This window comes from Anolis carolinensis, unplaced genomic scaffold, assembly GCF_035594765.1.
Source record: "Anolis carolinensis isolate JA03-04 unplaced genomic scaffold, rAnoCar3.1.pri scaffold_8, whole genome shotgun sequence".
In the NCBI taxonomy this organism is placed as follows: Eukaryota; Metazoa; Chordata; class Lepidosauria; order Squamata; family Dactyloidae; genus Anolis; species Anolis carolinensis.
This window is the reverse complement of record NW_026943819.1, coordinates 24040466-24053284: the sequence shown is the minus strand read 5'-3', so window position 1 is coordinate 24053284 and position 12819 is coordinate 24040466. Positions and strand designations below refer to the sequence as shown.

Genomic DNA, 12819 nt, shown 5'->3' with positions numbered 1-12819 from the left:
TTAAAACTTATTTCTATAAAATACGTATATTCAAAATGCATTTATTTGTTACAGTTATTATCCTACCGTTCTTCCAAAAAGGATACCTTTATACCCATTTTATTCTCACACCAACCTTGTGAGGTAGAATGTTATGTCAAGATATACCACTCATGTGAGGGGTCCCCAAAAATGGTAACTCTGAGATTCCCCTCTTATCTGCAGTCACAAGCAGCCACTTGTAACATGCATGCCTCTGCTGCTCTTTACCTCCCTGTCTTCATGCTTGCTCTGAATTGAAAGCACATTGGACTACTGTTTCCCAGCCAATACAACTCTTGGCAGCTTCCTGTTTATTACAGTTACAGCTTATTTACAAATTACTTACAAGTCAGAAAGTCACAGCAGGCGATTGATGGTAAAAGAGAAAGTCCGAATGCATGGCTACCACTTATAATAGACTCCTTATCTTCAGGCACCATCTATGGATATGATGTTCTTTGACCAGAGGTGCCATCCTGGTGGCTTCTCTAGGCACTCACTCAGGCATCTTAACCTTTAGATTACCTGGTGCTGCTAACCACATGTCTTGAGGATATTTTTTCCTGATATATATAACTCCACTACTCCATTAACAACTCATCCATCCCTCAACAAGGATTTCCACCAGGATCTCCATTGTCGAGCGACATTGGCTCTGTCACACGCTTTGGTCAATGGAGCAATCTTGCTATTGTGATTTTTTTAAAAATAAATGCTCTGCTTTTCCATTTCAGGTGAATCATTTATCAAAGCGACATCCAGACATGAAAATAGAAGAAGTGCCAGAGCTAACGCTGCCCATCATCAAGCCCAACAGAGATTATTTCTGTCAGTACTGTGATAAGGTATGAAAGGAGCCTACCTGTTTTTCAGTGCGTGCCTGGAATCAAATTCTGACTCTTTGTATGAACGTGTAACAGATCTTGTTAGCTGTCCTGCAGTACACTTTTGTGTTCAATTTTTTCCTGCTGTGAAGATCAAAAAATATGTCTGTCAATCTAGTTAATTACATGAGATGCACGTGAAGAAGAGATGCCTGAGCTGAAAATGCACACAACTCCTCTAGGACTGAGGAGGACAGCTGTGTTGGGGCCAATTTTCCATCTCCTGACTTTCCCATTTGCTGAACCTGTGCCTCCATTGTACCACAATATCTACTTTTCCCTCTGTTTCTTCTCCAGAATGAGATTTATCAATTCCTGTTTCTATTTGGGATGTAAAACAGAGGGAAAAGATGATACTTGACAGAAGGTGTGGGATTCTGAGAGAATTTGGGGCTGAGGAGCGGGTGGTTTAAGGAACTTGTAGAAGGCTTTGGTGTCTGCTTGGAGTTTGTACCATACTTTCTCTACCCCTGTTGTTGATTTTCCATAAGTATTTTCCTTAGAAGATGTTCCAGGGTGCCTTATAATTTGGAAGTCAGCTGTGCATAGACATCGGACAACATGCAGTTGTGTAGTCCAACAAATGACCAGTTATTTGTCATTTTTTCCACTTAGAATTTTTATAACTGAAATCATTTACAATTTGAATTCATCTGTCTGTTCACCAAAGTAGATCTAGATTTTAGATTGTGCATTTACATAGCATGGCGGATGAAATTATTCCATACCTAATACAGTAGCTAAGAAAGTCAGGGGGGTGTAATGGTTTGCTCATTGGACTACAGCTTTGGAGACCAGGGTTCAAATCCTCACTTGGCCATGGAAACCCACTGGGTTCCCTTTGATGATGAGTTGCTTTAGGATCATCATATGTTGGAAGGCATACAACAATAACAGCAGCAGCAGTAGCAACAACAACAACAGCAGCAGCAATGGCACTTGTCAGTTTTCAGCAGATACATGATTTTGCATACCTAGAAAAAGATGTAAACATTTATTCTAGCTTCTTGCCATCTCTCTCAACACCTGAAGTTTTAAAACCTATATGTGTGGGACTAAGAATACTGCAACTATTGGTGAAATGCCATTCAAATGCTTTTCAGACTAAGCAGTGCTGCTTTTCCAGAGACCTCCATATGAATGGATTAAGATAAAAAGTTTCCAGCGCAGCACTTAGTGTTGCTTGTTCATGGTCAGACTTTTATCTCGCAGGTTTACAAGAGTGCCAGCAAGCGCAAAGCCCACATTCTGAAAAATCACCCGGGGGCTGAGCTTCCTCCAAGTATCCGGAAACTGCGCCCCGCTGGCCCTGGAGAGCCAGATCCTATGCTGAGTACCCACACCCAGCTGACAGGAACAATCGCAACGCCACCCGTCTGCTGTCCTCACTGTGCAAAACAGTACAGCAGTAAGGTATTCCAGGCTCATTGCTTACCTCTTTATCTGTTTCGTGGCTATTCGTAACCACAGCCATTTTAACCAGGGAAATATATAGCCATGTTATTTTGAACTGTGCAAAAAAGAGCAAATATTTTTTTAAAATATATCATTTGGAAGAAGTGTGGCAGACATTGCTTTTTATATTAAAGACAGAGCCAGTCCAACAATGAGGCGAATTAAGCAATCGCTTCAGGCGCCAAACATACGGGGGCGCAGTTGAGACTGCTTTTTCTGTTGATTTGTTGTAAAACATGATGTTTTGGTGCTTAATTTGTAAAATCTTAATGTAATTTGATGTTTAATGGGCTTTTCCTTAATCCCTCCTTATTATCCAACATTTTTGCTTATCCAACGCTTTTATTTTTCAGTGATTGTTTTTTTTTGGGGGGGGGGGCGCCAAAATTCTGTTTGCCTACACTTGAAAAATACCCAGGGCCGGCCCTGATTAAAGAGGACATTTTGAAGGCACCAGCTTGAGGAAACCTACTGCAGATGTTTGCTATGGCTCAAACTTTGTAAAAGGTGTCTTCAACATGTGTGCAGAATCCAATCTGCTGTTGTCACTAAAAGGCAAAAAAATCACCATCAAGGCAAGTTTAGCAACATATTGTCAGGCTGTTGCTAGTTAGAACATTGTGCAGTTGGCAGTGTGATGCCCGGAATTTAGACACAGTGAATTACTTCATTGGCTTAATGTGTCCTTTGGAAAGCTAAAACAACAGAGCCATTCAGTATGTTAAAGTTAAGGAGTTTGATTCTGTGGACAGCAGCGCTATAGTCTGATGTATGTACCACTATTAGTATATTGTATATGGTGAAATAGCTGTATTATTATCTATGTATATTGTGTTATAGTATAAATGTCTGCCAACTGAGGCTATACTCCATGCATCTGATGTAATGGGCCTCCTTCTATGAAAGCTTATGGCAAAGTAAGTTGATCCTGCCTGTGACAGTTAACAGCTATGTTCCTTTCATAAACTTCTACAGGGAAAGCTGTTGTTCTAGCCATTCTGTAACTTTCCTTTTTCCCATATCACCTCAGACCAAGATGGTGCAACATATCCGCAAAAAGCACCCGGAGATTGCGCGACTTCCAGCTGACATTATACACGTGCCCTTGACCACAGCTGTCATCAGTGCCACCCCTGCAGTCTTAACAGCCGACAGCACTTCTGGGGAAACCGTTGTGGTAAGAAAGCAATAGTGCATACACACATTCACTAAAGAAGTGGGTTTGTTACAGAATCCAAAGCTTATGGTTGACTTCAAAAATGACAGGCCATGGTTTCCTGTTATTATGGTTAGTTAAATCAAAGCATGACTTGGCTACCTTTTGTCTATCAAGTGTTACAGCAAAGTAACTCCCCATTCTCTGCTTTGATTATGATGCTGGGGAAAAAGGAAGGAAAAAGGAAGAGGGGCCGACCAAGGGCAAGATGGATGGATGGTATCCTTGAAGCGACTGACTGAAGTCGCTGGGGGTGGCTATGGCCGACAGGAAGCTTTGGCGTGGGCTGGTCCACAAGGTCGTGAAGAGTTGGAAGTGACTGACTGAATAAACAACACTTTCACGTATGTAGTAACATCCCTCTGCTTTTATTTTCTGTTTTTCAGACCACAGATTTGCTGACACAGGCCATGACGGAACTGTCGCAGACATTGACCACTGACTACAGAACCCCACAGGGCGAATTCCAGCGCATTCAGTACATTCCTGTCTCGCAATCCCCAGCTGGCTTGCAGCAGCCCCAACACATACAGTTGCAGGTTGTGCAAGTGGCTCAAGTGAGTCTTTTTTTGATTTTTTTGTTTCATATTCTGCTATAATGGAAGCCCGAGCTGTGTCTTGTATGGTCTTGATAAATAATAACGTTAATGATAATAGAACGAAGATGGCATGAGCCAGCATTGTGTAGCGCTTTGAATATTAAATTACGACTGTGAAGACTAAGGTTCGAATCTCCCCACTTGGCCATGGAAACTCACTGGGTGACCTTGGGCAAGTCACTCTCTCTCAGCCTAAAATGAAGGCAATGGCACAAACCTCACCTGAAGAAACATTGCACCATTGCTTTCCCGCCAGAGGGGTACCTATTGATCTACTCACATTTGCATGTTTTCAAAGTGCTAGGTTGGCAGAAGCTGGGCCTAACAGTGGGAGCTCACCTCGATCCCTGGATTTGAACTGCTAAACTTTTGGTCAGCAAGTTCAGCAACTCAGTGGTTTAACCCGCCACGCCATCAGGGGGGCCTTTTATGTAATTATATAGTAAGTGTATAATTTTAAAAGTTCAAATTAAATGGATATCTAAGATTTCATTAATCTTGAAATTATCTGTTTCTAACCCTCTGCATAGGTCTGAGAATGCAGGGTGGTGTTTTTTTTGGAAAGCATATAATCTTAATTTATTTATGTCTAACTAGTGAAACAGTGCTACCTATCTGTCAGTGCAAGTGATTGAGACATATTCTTCCCATCTTGCATTTCCTTTGTCATCATATTGCTTAAATTAATTAGGCTGTTTAGCAAGAACTTAGAAATGTATTCTTTCGCCTCCCTAGGGTATAAGATTCTGCAGCTAATCATAATGTTAGAACATGAAAGGTATTCAAATACATGAATGCAGTGAGATAATTGCTTCTGGCTGTTTGTAATTACTTTGTTAGCCTTAAGTGGATAATTTCTTTGATTCTTTTTTAAAAGATGTGTTTACTAATCAACAGCCTTCTCCTGATATTCTAGAGTTGACTCATTATTACTTGACATTCATATTATGCTGGTGCCTAGAGGCACTCTTCACTGTCCTAACCTTGCCTGATACATAAAGGAAACACAACCGCTGCTTCCCCAGGGTTGCGTCACACACTAGCACACACTTCTCCCATAACGCATGAATGAGATGTCACACAAGAACAGGGACAGCTCTTTCATTAAGCAAGATAATGTAACGTGCTTTAGCTGGCAAATTCTAGGATACATGAAATGCCAGTAAATTCTCTAGTTGGGGAATTACATCTTTGTAAGCATTCTTATCTCTGGGGGATTAGAATCAGAGTATTCTATAATGCCCTCATCCTATGGAGTGCTGTTACATTTACTACACAGCAGAGACGGCAAAGTTTACCCTATGAGGAATGGCTTAAAGAGCTGGGTCTATATAGCCTGCAGAAGAGAAGGGTGAGGGGAGAGATAAGAGCCATATTCAAATATTTGAAAGGATGTCATAAGGAAGAAGGAACGGCTTATTTTCTACAACCTTGGGGACTAGGGCTCAGTGGAGCAATGGGTTCACATGACAGGAAAGGTGATTCCACCTGAACATTAGAAAGACTGTTTGGCTATGGAACACTCTACATCAGAATCTGGTGGAAGCTTCTTCCTTGGAAGCTTTTAAACAGAGATTGGATGGCCATCTGTCAGGGGTACTTTGTGTTTTTCCTGCATGGCAGAATGTGGTTGGACTGGATGGCCACTGGGGTCCCTTCCAACTCTGATTCTATTCCACAGTGAGATTGATGCACAACTGGACCAGTGCACAACATTCATCCCAATGTGCATTGTATCAGCCCCAATGCATATCATGTACCAGTGCACATTGGGCCAGTGTCTTGTTAGGCATCTTTGCAGTTGACTGACAGGGTGTCCAAGCCCTTCTGCAATGCATTTATATATGTTTAAAGCTAAGTTAAGTATAATATAGGATGTAGGATTCCCACATCCTTTATTATTTTCTTTAGGGACGTTTACTACCAGTCTACGCTTCTGCAGCATTTCTCTTTGTCAATTTCTGAGATTCCAAGAGATGTACGATGTTAAGGATTCTGTATCAGTCTATTGGTCATTCTATTGTTATCATATTTCTTTCTCCAGTTGCAGCATCTCTACAAAATTTCTCCTAGCCTTATCACCTAAAATCCTATTTTTCAGAGGTGCCAGGGAATGGATCTAGGAACTTCTGCAAGCCAAGCTGTGTTCTTACACTATACATTTGATATTGAGTATATTTGAGCCAGGAAGGATCAGTGGTTTGAACGTTGGACTAGGACTCTGGGAGACTAGAGTTTATATCAGGCAAATGAAAACTTCAGCCCTTCAGGTGTTTGGACTTCAACTCTCACAATTCCTAACAGACTACTGGCTGTTAGGAATTGTAGGAATTGAAGTCCAAAACACCTGACCGTATGAGCTGTTCAACAGTGGAACTCTCTACCTCGGAGTGTGGTGGAAGCTCCTTCCTTGGAAACTTTTAAACAGAGGTTGGATGACCATCTGTCAGGGATATTTTGGTTGTCCTTTTCCTGCATGGCAGGGGGTTGGACTAGATGGTCCATTTGGTCTCTTCCAACTCTATTATTCTATGATTCTATATCCTCACTCAACCATTGAGACTCACTGGCTCCCTTTGGATAAATACCACTCTCTCATCCTCTGAAGGCGGCAATGGCAAACATCCTCTGAACAAATCTTGCCAAGAGAATGCTGTGACAGTTTCACCTCAGTTAGAAATGACGTGAAGGCATGCAAAATGTTTGATACTACTTGGTGGCCTTTTCTTTCATTTGTATGTGGTGCCCAGCATGAAGAGGAAAACAATCCTGGGCCAAGGGCTCTAGAGCCTGTGACAATGCTTCACCATGTTTTCTCCTTCTCCAGGCTACCTCACCTCACCAGTCACAGCATTCCACAGTAGACGTGGGGCAGCTGCACGACCCTCAAACATACGGCCAACATGCCATCCAAGTGCAACACATCCAAGTCACAGAACCAGCCCCGGCAGTCTCCACCTCATCACAGGTAGCTGATGCATTCATTTAAAGACCTACATTCAACACACACACGTTATATCTGCAAACCCAAGGTACCAGGTCGGATTTCCATAAAGCTCCCACTGTTACACACAAAATAGGTTCATTCTTAGTACTTTTGGGGAGGGGTCCATATAGTGGATGCATTCGAGCATAGACAAGAGATCCAAGAATCTGAGGTTCAGATCTTGCTTAGCTGGATCGATTTCAAAACTATGCTACAGATAATGATTTTTGAAACATAATCTACAGTTGGTTGGGAAAAGTCACAATTAAGATGAACTCCCAGAAACCTCAGCAGCTTTGGACAATGACCAGAAATTCCGGAAGCTGGAGTCCAAAACATCTGGAAGAACACTAATTGCACTGTAGAACGAATCCAGTTTGACAGCTCTTGAACTTCCAACAACAACAACACTATGTAACACGATTTTTGTTCCTAGGTTATAAATGTCATTTCCCAATTGGTTCTATCATAAAAACATGGAAAAAGTTTGCTCTAATTTTTCAATGAATATCTCATCATAGAGTCTCAACCAATTCACCCTAGTTTATGGCAGCCACAAAAGCTAAGCTTCTGGAGAATAACAACTACTTTCAATTACCACACAATTACACAGGAAATTTTCAAACCAGAAACAGAACTTTTTTCCAAATTTTGTTACATAGTATAATTATGATGATGATGATGAGGATGATGGTGATGATGATGGAGGTGTATTGAAATGCAAAGATTCAATATATTTCAATAATAATTATAATGGTATATTTAAATGCAACGAATACGATCTGGTGCTACAAACTATTGTTTCAAACAATATTCAAACACGCCCATCGAAGGACTTTATTATTGCTAAAGTTTTTTTGTGAGAAGAAATCTAAAAAAGCCTTTTTTGCATTATACCACATGCTAATCATTATTAGGTTAAAATTAATTATACACCAAACTATATATGTGAATTATTTTAAAATAAAAGCATGTGAAAAATTCTTAGTTGTTACTTGATAATGAAAAGCAAATGATTGATGTTCTTTTATGGAAGCCAGTGTTTATAGTAAGCACAGATGGATACTAACACTACAGCATGCTGGTTATCATTGCAAACTGCTATATTAAGCACAAGAAGTATACAGGGCTTTTTTTCCCTTCTTACCTATCCCTTTTTCATTTTGTGGTACGTCTTTTGGAACTGAAAGAATCTCTTATTTTATGAGTCATATCTACATGTGCTACAAGATTTTTAACTCAAAAATGGTTTCAACAAATGTTTCAACAATGTTGAGATCCTTCCAAATGGAGAATGCATGGCTTAAGCTTATGCTTAGCATAACTTTCTGGAAGATGTATGCTTTATTTGCCTTTCCTGTGTATTCTTCCAGGTGGGAAGTCAGCCCTTGAGTCCCTCTTCGCAACCGTCTCAGCAGGAACTCAGCCCTTCCCAAATGCAGACCACTGCCTCGTCTCAAAGCCAACCACAGCAAGGCACCTCGGTCCAGCAAACATATCTTCCCAGCACATGGAACTCCTTCCGCAGCTATCGTATGTATCACATATGACCAATTATGACAAAACTTGCTTTTGAAGGAGCCAAATAGCTGGGCCATATCTACAGTTGCTTATCTGCGATTTAATAAAACATTTGTGGATCCCTTCAAAGAGGAATAACAACATGGTTTCCTCATATCATACTTGAGCTGTACGTTTCTTTCTTTAAACATCAAACTTTGCATTATCTTACCTAAGCTTGCAGTTTTAACTCTGTTGTTCTACAAATAGAGAGCTGATCCTTTTAAAATAATGTCATGTACAGACTGTTTTTGGCTGCATTTAATCCTTAGGTCTCCCTTTTATCACCTTCCCGATTGGTGATGGTAAATTCTTCTTCTTTTTACTTTCTAATCTTGCTCTACAGCCTCTGAAATTCAGATGATGACCATCCCACAGGGTCAGTATGTGATTACAGAGACTGCTGTGGGCACACCTGTCACCACCGGCCAAGTGAAAGCGGTCACCCAGGTAAGAATAAAGAGGGCAGTCCCAGTCATATTTAATCATATCTAAGAAACTAGAGCTGTATATCCATTGCAGTTTTCTGAATCAGTGGCCCAAATAACCCCAGGAATATATCTAAAAAACAAGACACAAAGAATTTCTTTTGGTTGGACTGTGTAACCTAAGTTTAACACCTTCTCCATTCCCAACACTCCTCTTTAGCTATTAACAGGAGCTATTGCCAATATGAAGACCCTGACTGCTCCGTGCAACCTGTAGAGTCCTAATAACTATAGTTAGCAATTGACAGCTTGCCATATTTATTTCAGTAGGTGTTCTTTAAGCATAACATAGTCCAGATCCAATATTTGGAAATTTCTCTTTGCCTTGGAACAATGAAACTGATACTGGGCAGATTCAGTCAAGCTATATATGTTTTGGATTAAGGAATTGATTTTGTGTGAACAAGCCTAGTATTATAAGACCATGATCATACTAAGCCCTTCCACAGAGCTGTACAAAATCCCACATTATCTGCTTTGATCTGGGTTATATGGCAGTGTGGACTCAGATAACCCAGTTTAAAGAAGATATTGTAGATTGTCTACCTTAATATTCTGGGTTTTATGGCTGTGTGGAAGGGCTCTAAGGATTCAGAAGGCCATTTGTTCTTATTTTCACATCTCAAATAAAATGTACATAATCATTTCAGATAAACAAAGCATATACGGTATGACTTCTGTATCTGCAGGAATTATACATATACACGTGGTTTCACTTATCCACAGTTGCACTTATTCGCTTAGGGCCTCCTGTACATGCTAAACCTTTTTTTTTTTTCAGTATCTCCATCATCCACCTAATTGAAAGTAATAGGTTTTGGTATATTCACAGTTTCACATATCTATGTGAAGTCCAGGAGCGTATCCACTGTAGATATATGGAGGTTGAATTGTATTTATGCACATTGCCATTTTTCTTTTTACTGAAGATATAAGAGAAAAATATGAAAAACGTAACAGCTTATGTGGGTGTCTTTTCTTACAGACACATTATGTAATAGCAGAAGGCCAATCTGAACTGGATGTCAAGCCTAACCTGTCCCTTTCCAGTGATGTCGAAGTGGATCTGTCTCAGGCGTCCGCACATTCGGACTCCTTGGAATCCCCAGCAACCAGTCAACAGCAAACAGCACAATTCATCATCACAGCTACTACCAATGGCAATGGAAGCAGCGATGTGCACATGGAAAAACCATAAACTCCCTTAGCAGCAGAGAAATGAAGAGATACGATTGGACCAGACGACTTTGTCAACCATCTAAAATATGTAGGATACCAACAGCTGTCCATTTGTATAACGTCGATGTCATGCTGATGTCTCATTTAAAGCTCCTGCCATCTTCAGTAGCCCTTGAACAAAGAATGCTAAAAAGGAGAAATATTATTTTTCTCTAGACTCCTTTCCTTCTCTTCTCAGCCTCATTCTTCTATTTGTAGACAGACGGCAGTGAAGGAATACATTGCTACACATATAACTGCTGGAAGAATATGTCTGAAATACATTTCCGATGCTTACACCTCAATAGCTGATCACATTTCTTTTGGCTTTATTTTTTAACAGCCATGGAATAAAAGGGAATATATCGGCTTGGAGGAGAAAAAAATTACTTATAATGGAACAATGGTAAACTTTTGTTTTCCACTACATTGGACAGATTGAACGATGAAACTGTGAAGCTGTATAAAAGTAGTTAAATTATTATTGGGATGGCGACCCCCCACCCCCCTTTTATTTTGGTAACCCTGTGGATTATTTAAATGCCACCTGCATGGCCCTAATACTCATTTCTGAAGAGTATGATGGAAGTGGCCTTGGATCCTTTGCAAGCCTCAATCTCATTCCAATCAGAGAAGCGCATCAAGGTAGCACTGAGCCCGAACCTTCACCTCTGACTGTGTTCTCTCTGCATAAGAAGAATTATTTTATTTTATTTTTGCTAAAAAGGAGAAATATTATTTTTCTCTAGACTCCTTTCCTTCTCTTCTCAGCCTCATTCTTCTATTTGTAGACAGACGGCAGTGAAGGAATACATTGCTACACATATAACTGCTGGAAGAATATGTCTGAAATACATTTCCGATGCTTACACCTCAATAGCTGATCACATTTCTTTTGGCTTTATTTTTTAACAGCCATGGAATAAAAGGGAATATATCGGCTTGGAGGAGAAAAAAATTACTTATAATGGAACAATGGTAAACTTTTGTTTTCCACTACATTGGACAGATTGAACGATGAAACTGTGAAGCTGTATAAAAGTAGTTAAATTATTATTGGGATGGCGACCCCCCACCCCCCTTTTATTTTGGTAACCCTGTGGATTATTTAAATGCCACCTGCATGGCCCTAATACTCATTTCTGAAGAGTATGATGGAAGTGGCCTTGGATCCTTTGCAAGCCTCAATCTCATTCCAATCAGAGAAGCGCATCAAGGTAGCACTGAGCCCGAACCTTCACCTCTGACTGTGTTCTCTCTGCATAAGAAGAATTATTTTATTTTATTTTTGCCCTGGAAAACCAATAAAAAGCTTCAGTGATGTTATGAAATGTTTTGTGACTTTCTGTGTGGGGAAAATAGGGGAGGTGGAAGGTGACTGTGTATTAAAAAGCTGCTTCCATCTCTGCTTCTAATGCTGGAAGAAAAATCTCAGATTATTCTTCCTTTTGCAGATCTGAAGAGGCTTCAGTTGCTCAAATCATAAGTTTGTGTACCAAGTAGTAACTGAATGACAAATGGTTAATTATTTCTATGGGAGCCAATGCAGTGCAGCGGTTTGAGCATTGGACTATAACTCTGGAGCCCAGGGTTCAAATTCCTGCAGGGCCATGGGAACCCATTGGGAGACATTATGTTTTGGTGCTTAATTTGTAAAATCATAACCTAATTTGATGTTTAATAGGCTTTTCCTTAATCCCTCCTTATTATCTAACATATTTGCTTATCCAACGTTCTGCCGGCCCATTTATGTTGGATAAGCGAGACTCTACTGTATTAGTATTATTACATTACAATGTTATCATTTCTATAAACAGTAGAGTCTCACTTATCCAAGCTAAACGGGCCGGCAGAATGTTGGATAAGCGAATATCTTGGATAATAAGGAGGGATTAAGGAAAAGCCTATTAAACATCAAATTAGGTTATGATTTTACAAATTAAGCACCAAAACATGTTATACAACAAATTTGACAGAAAAAGTAGTTCAATACACAGTAATGTTATGTTGTAATTACTGTATTTATGAATTTAGCACCAAAATATCACGACATATTGAAAACATTGACTACAAAAATGGCTTGGATAATCCAGAGGCTTGGATAAGCGAGGCTTGGATTAGTGAGACTCTACTGTATTATTATACTGTATATATTGGGTTTTACCTTCCAAAGAGTTACTATTTCACCAATTACATCTCCCAGGATTACATAGCATGGAGTTATGGTAGTTAAAGTGGGGTCCAACGGTATTAATACAACATTGGGGACCAGGATCAGAGAAATCCCTCAAATGTAAACATCTCATTCCTAGACAAAACACTGGGAGGAAGAGCGCATGCGCTGTATAGCGGCTGGGCGAGTAGAGATCGAGCGGACGGCGCAAGCGCTAGG

General features: G+C 40.1%; 1 protein-coding gene across 1 annotated transcript in view; it reads left to right on the top strand.

Moving 5' to 3' along the window:
* The window catches only part of prdm10 (PR/SET domain 10), a 55163-nt gene extending 43405 nt beyond the window's left edge, over positions 1-11758 (top strand). Inside the window, exons 15-22 of the mRNA XM_008114345.3 lie at positions 756-866; positions 2118-2318; positions 3391-3537; positions 3963-4133; positions 7003-7143; positions 8535-8694; positions 9068-9171; positions 10195-11758. Of these exons, the coding sequence (XP_008112552.1) occupies positions 756-866; positions 2118-2318; positions 3391-3537; positions 3963-4133; positions 7003-7143; positions 8535-8694; positions 9068-9171; positions 10195-10407 (1248 nt within the window). The 3' untranslated portion in view covers positions 10408-11758. The remainder of the gene's footprint in view (positions 1-755; positions 867-2117; positions 2319-3390; positions 3538-3962; positions 4134-7002; positions 7144-8534; positions 8695-9067; positions 9172-10194) is intronic.
* The last annotated feature ends 1061 nt before the right edge of the window (positions 11759-12819 follow it).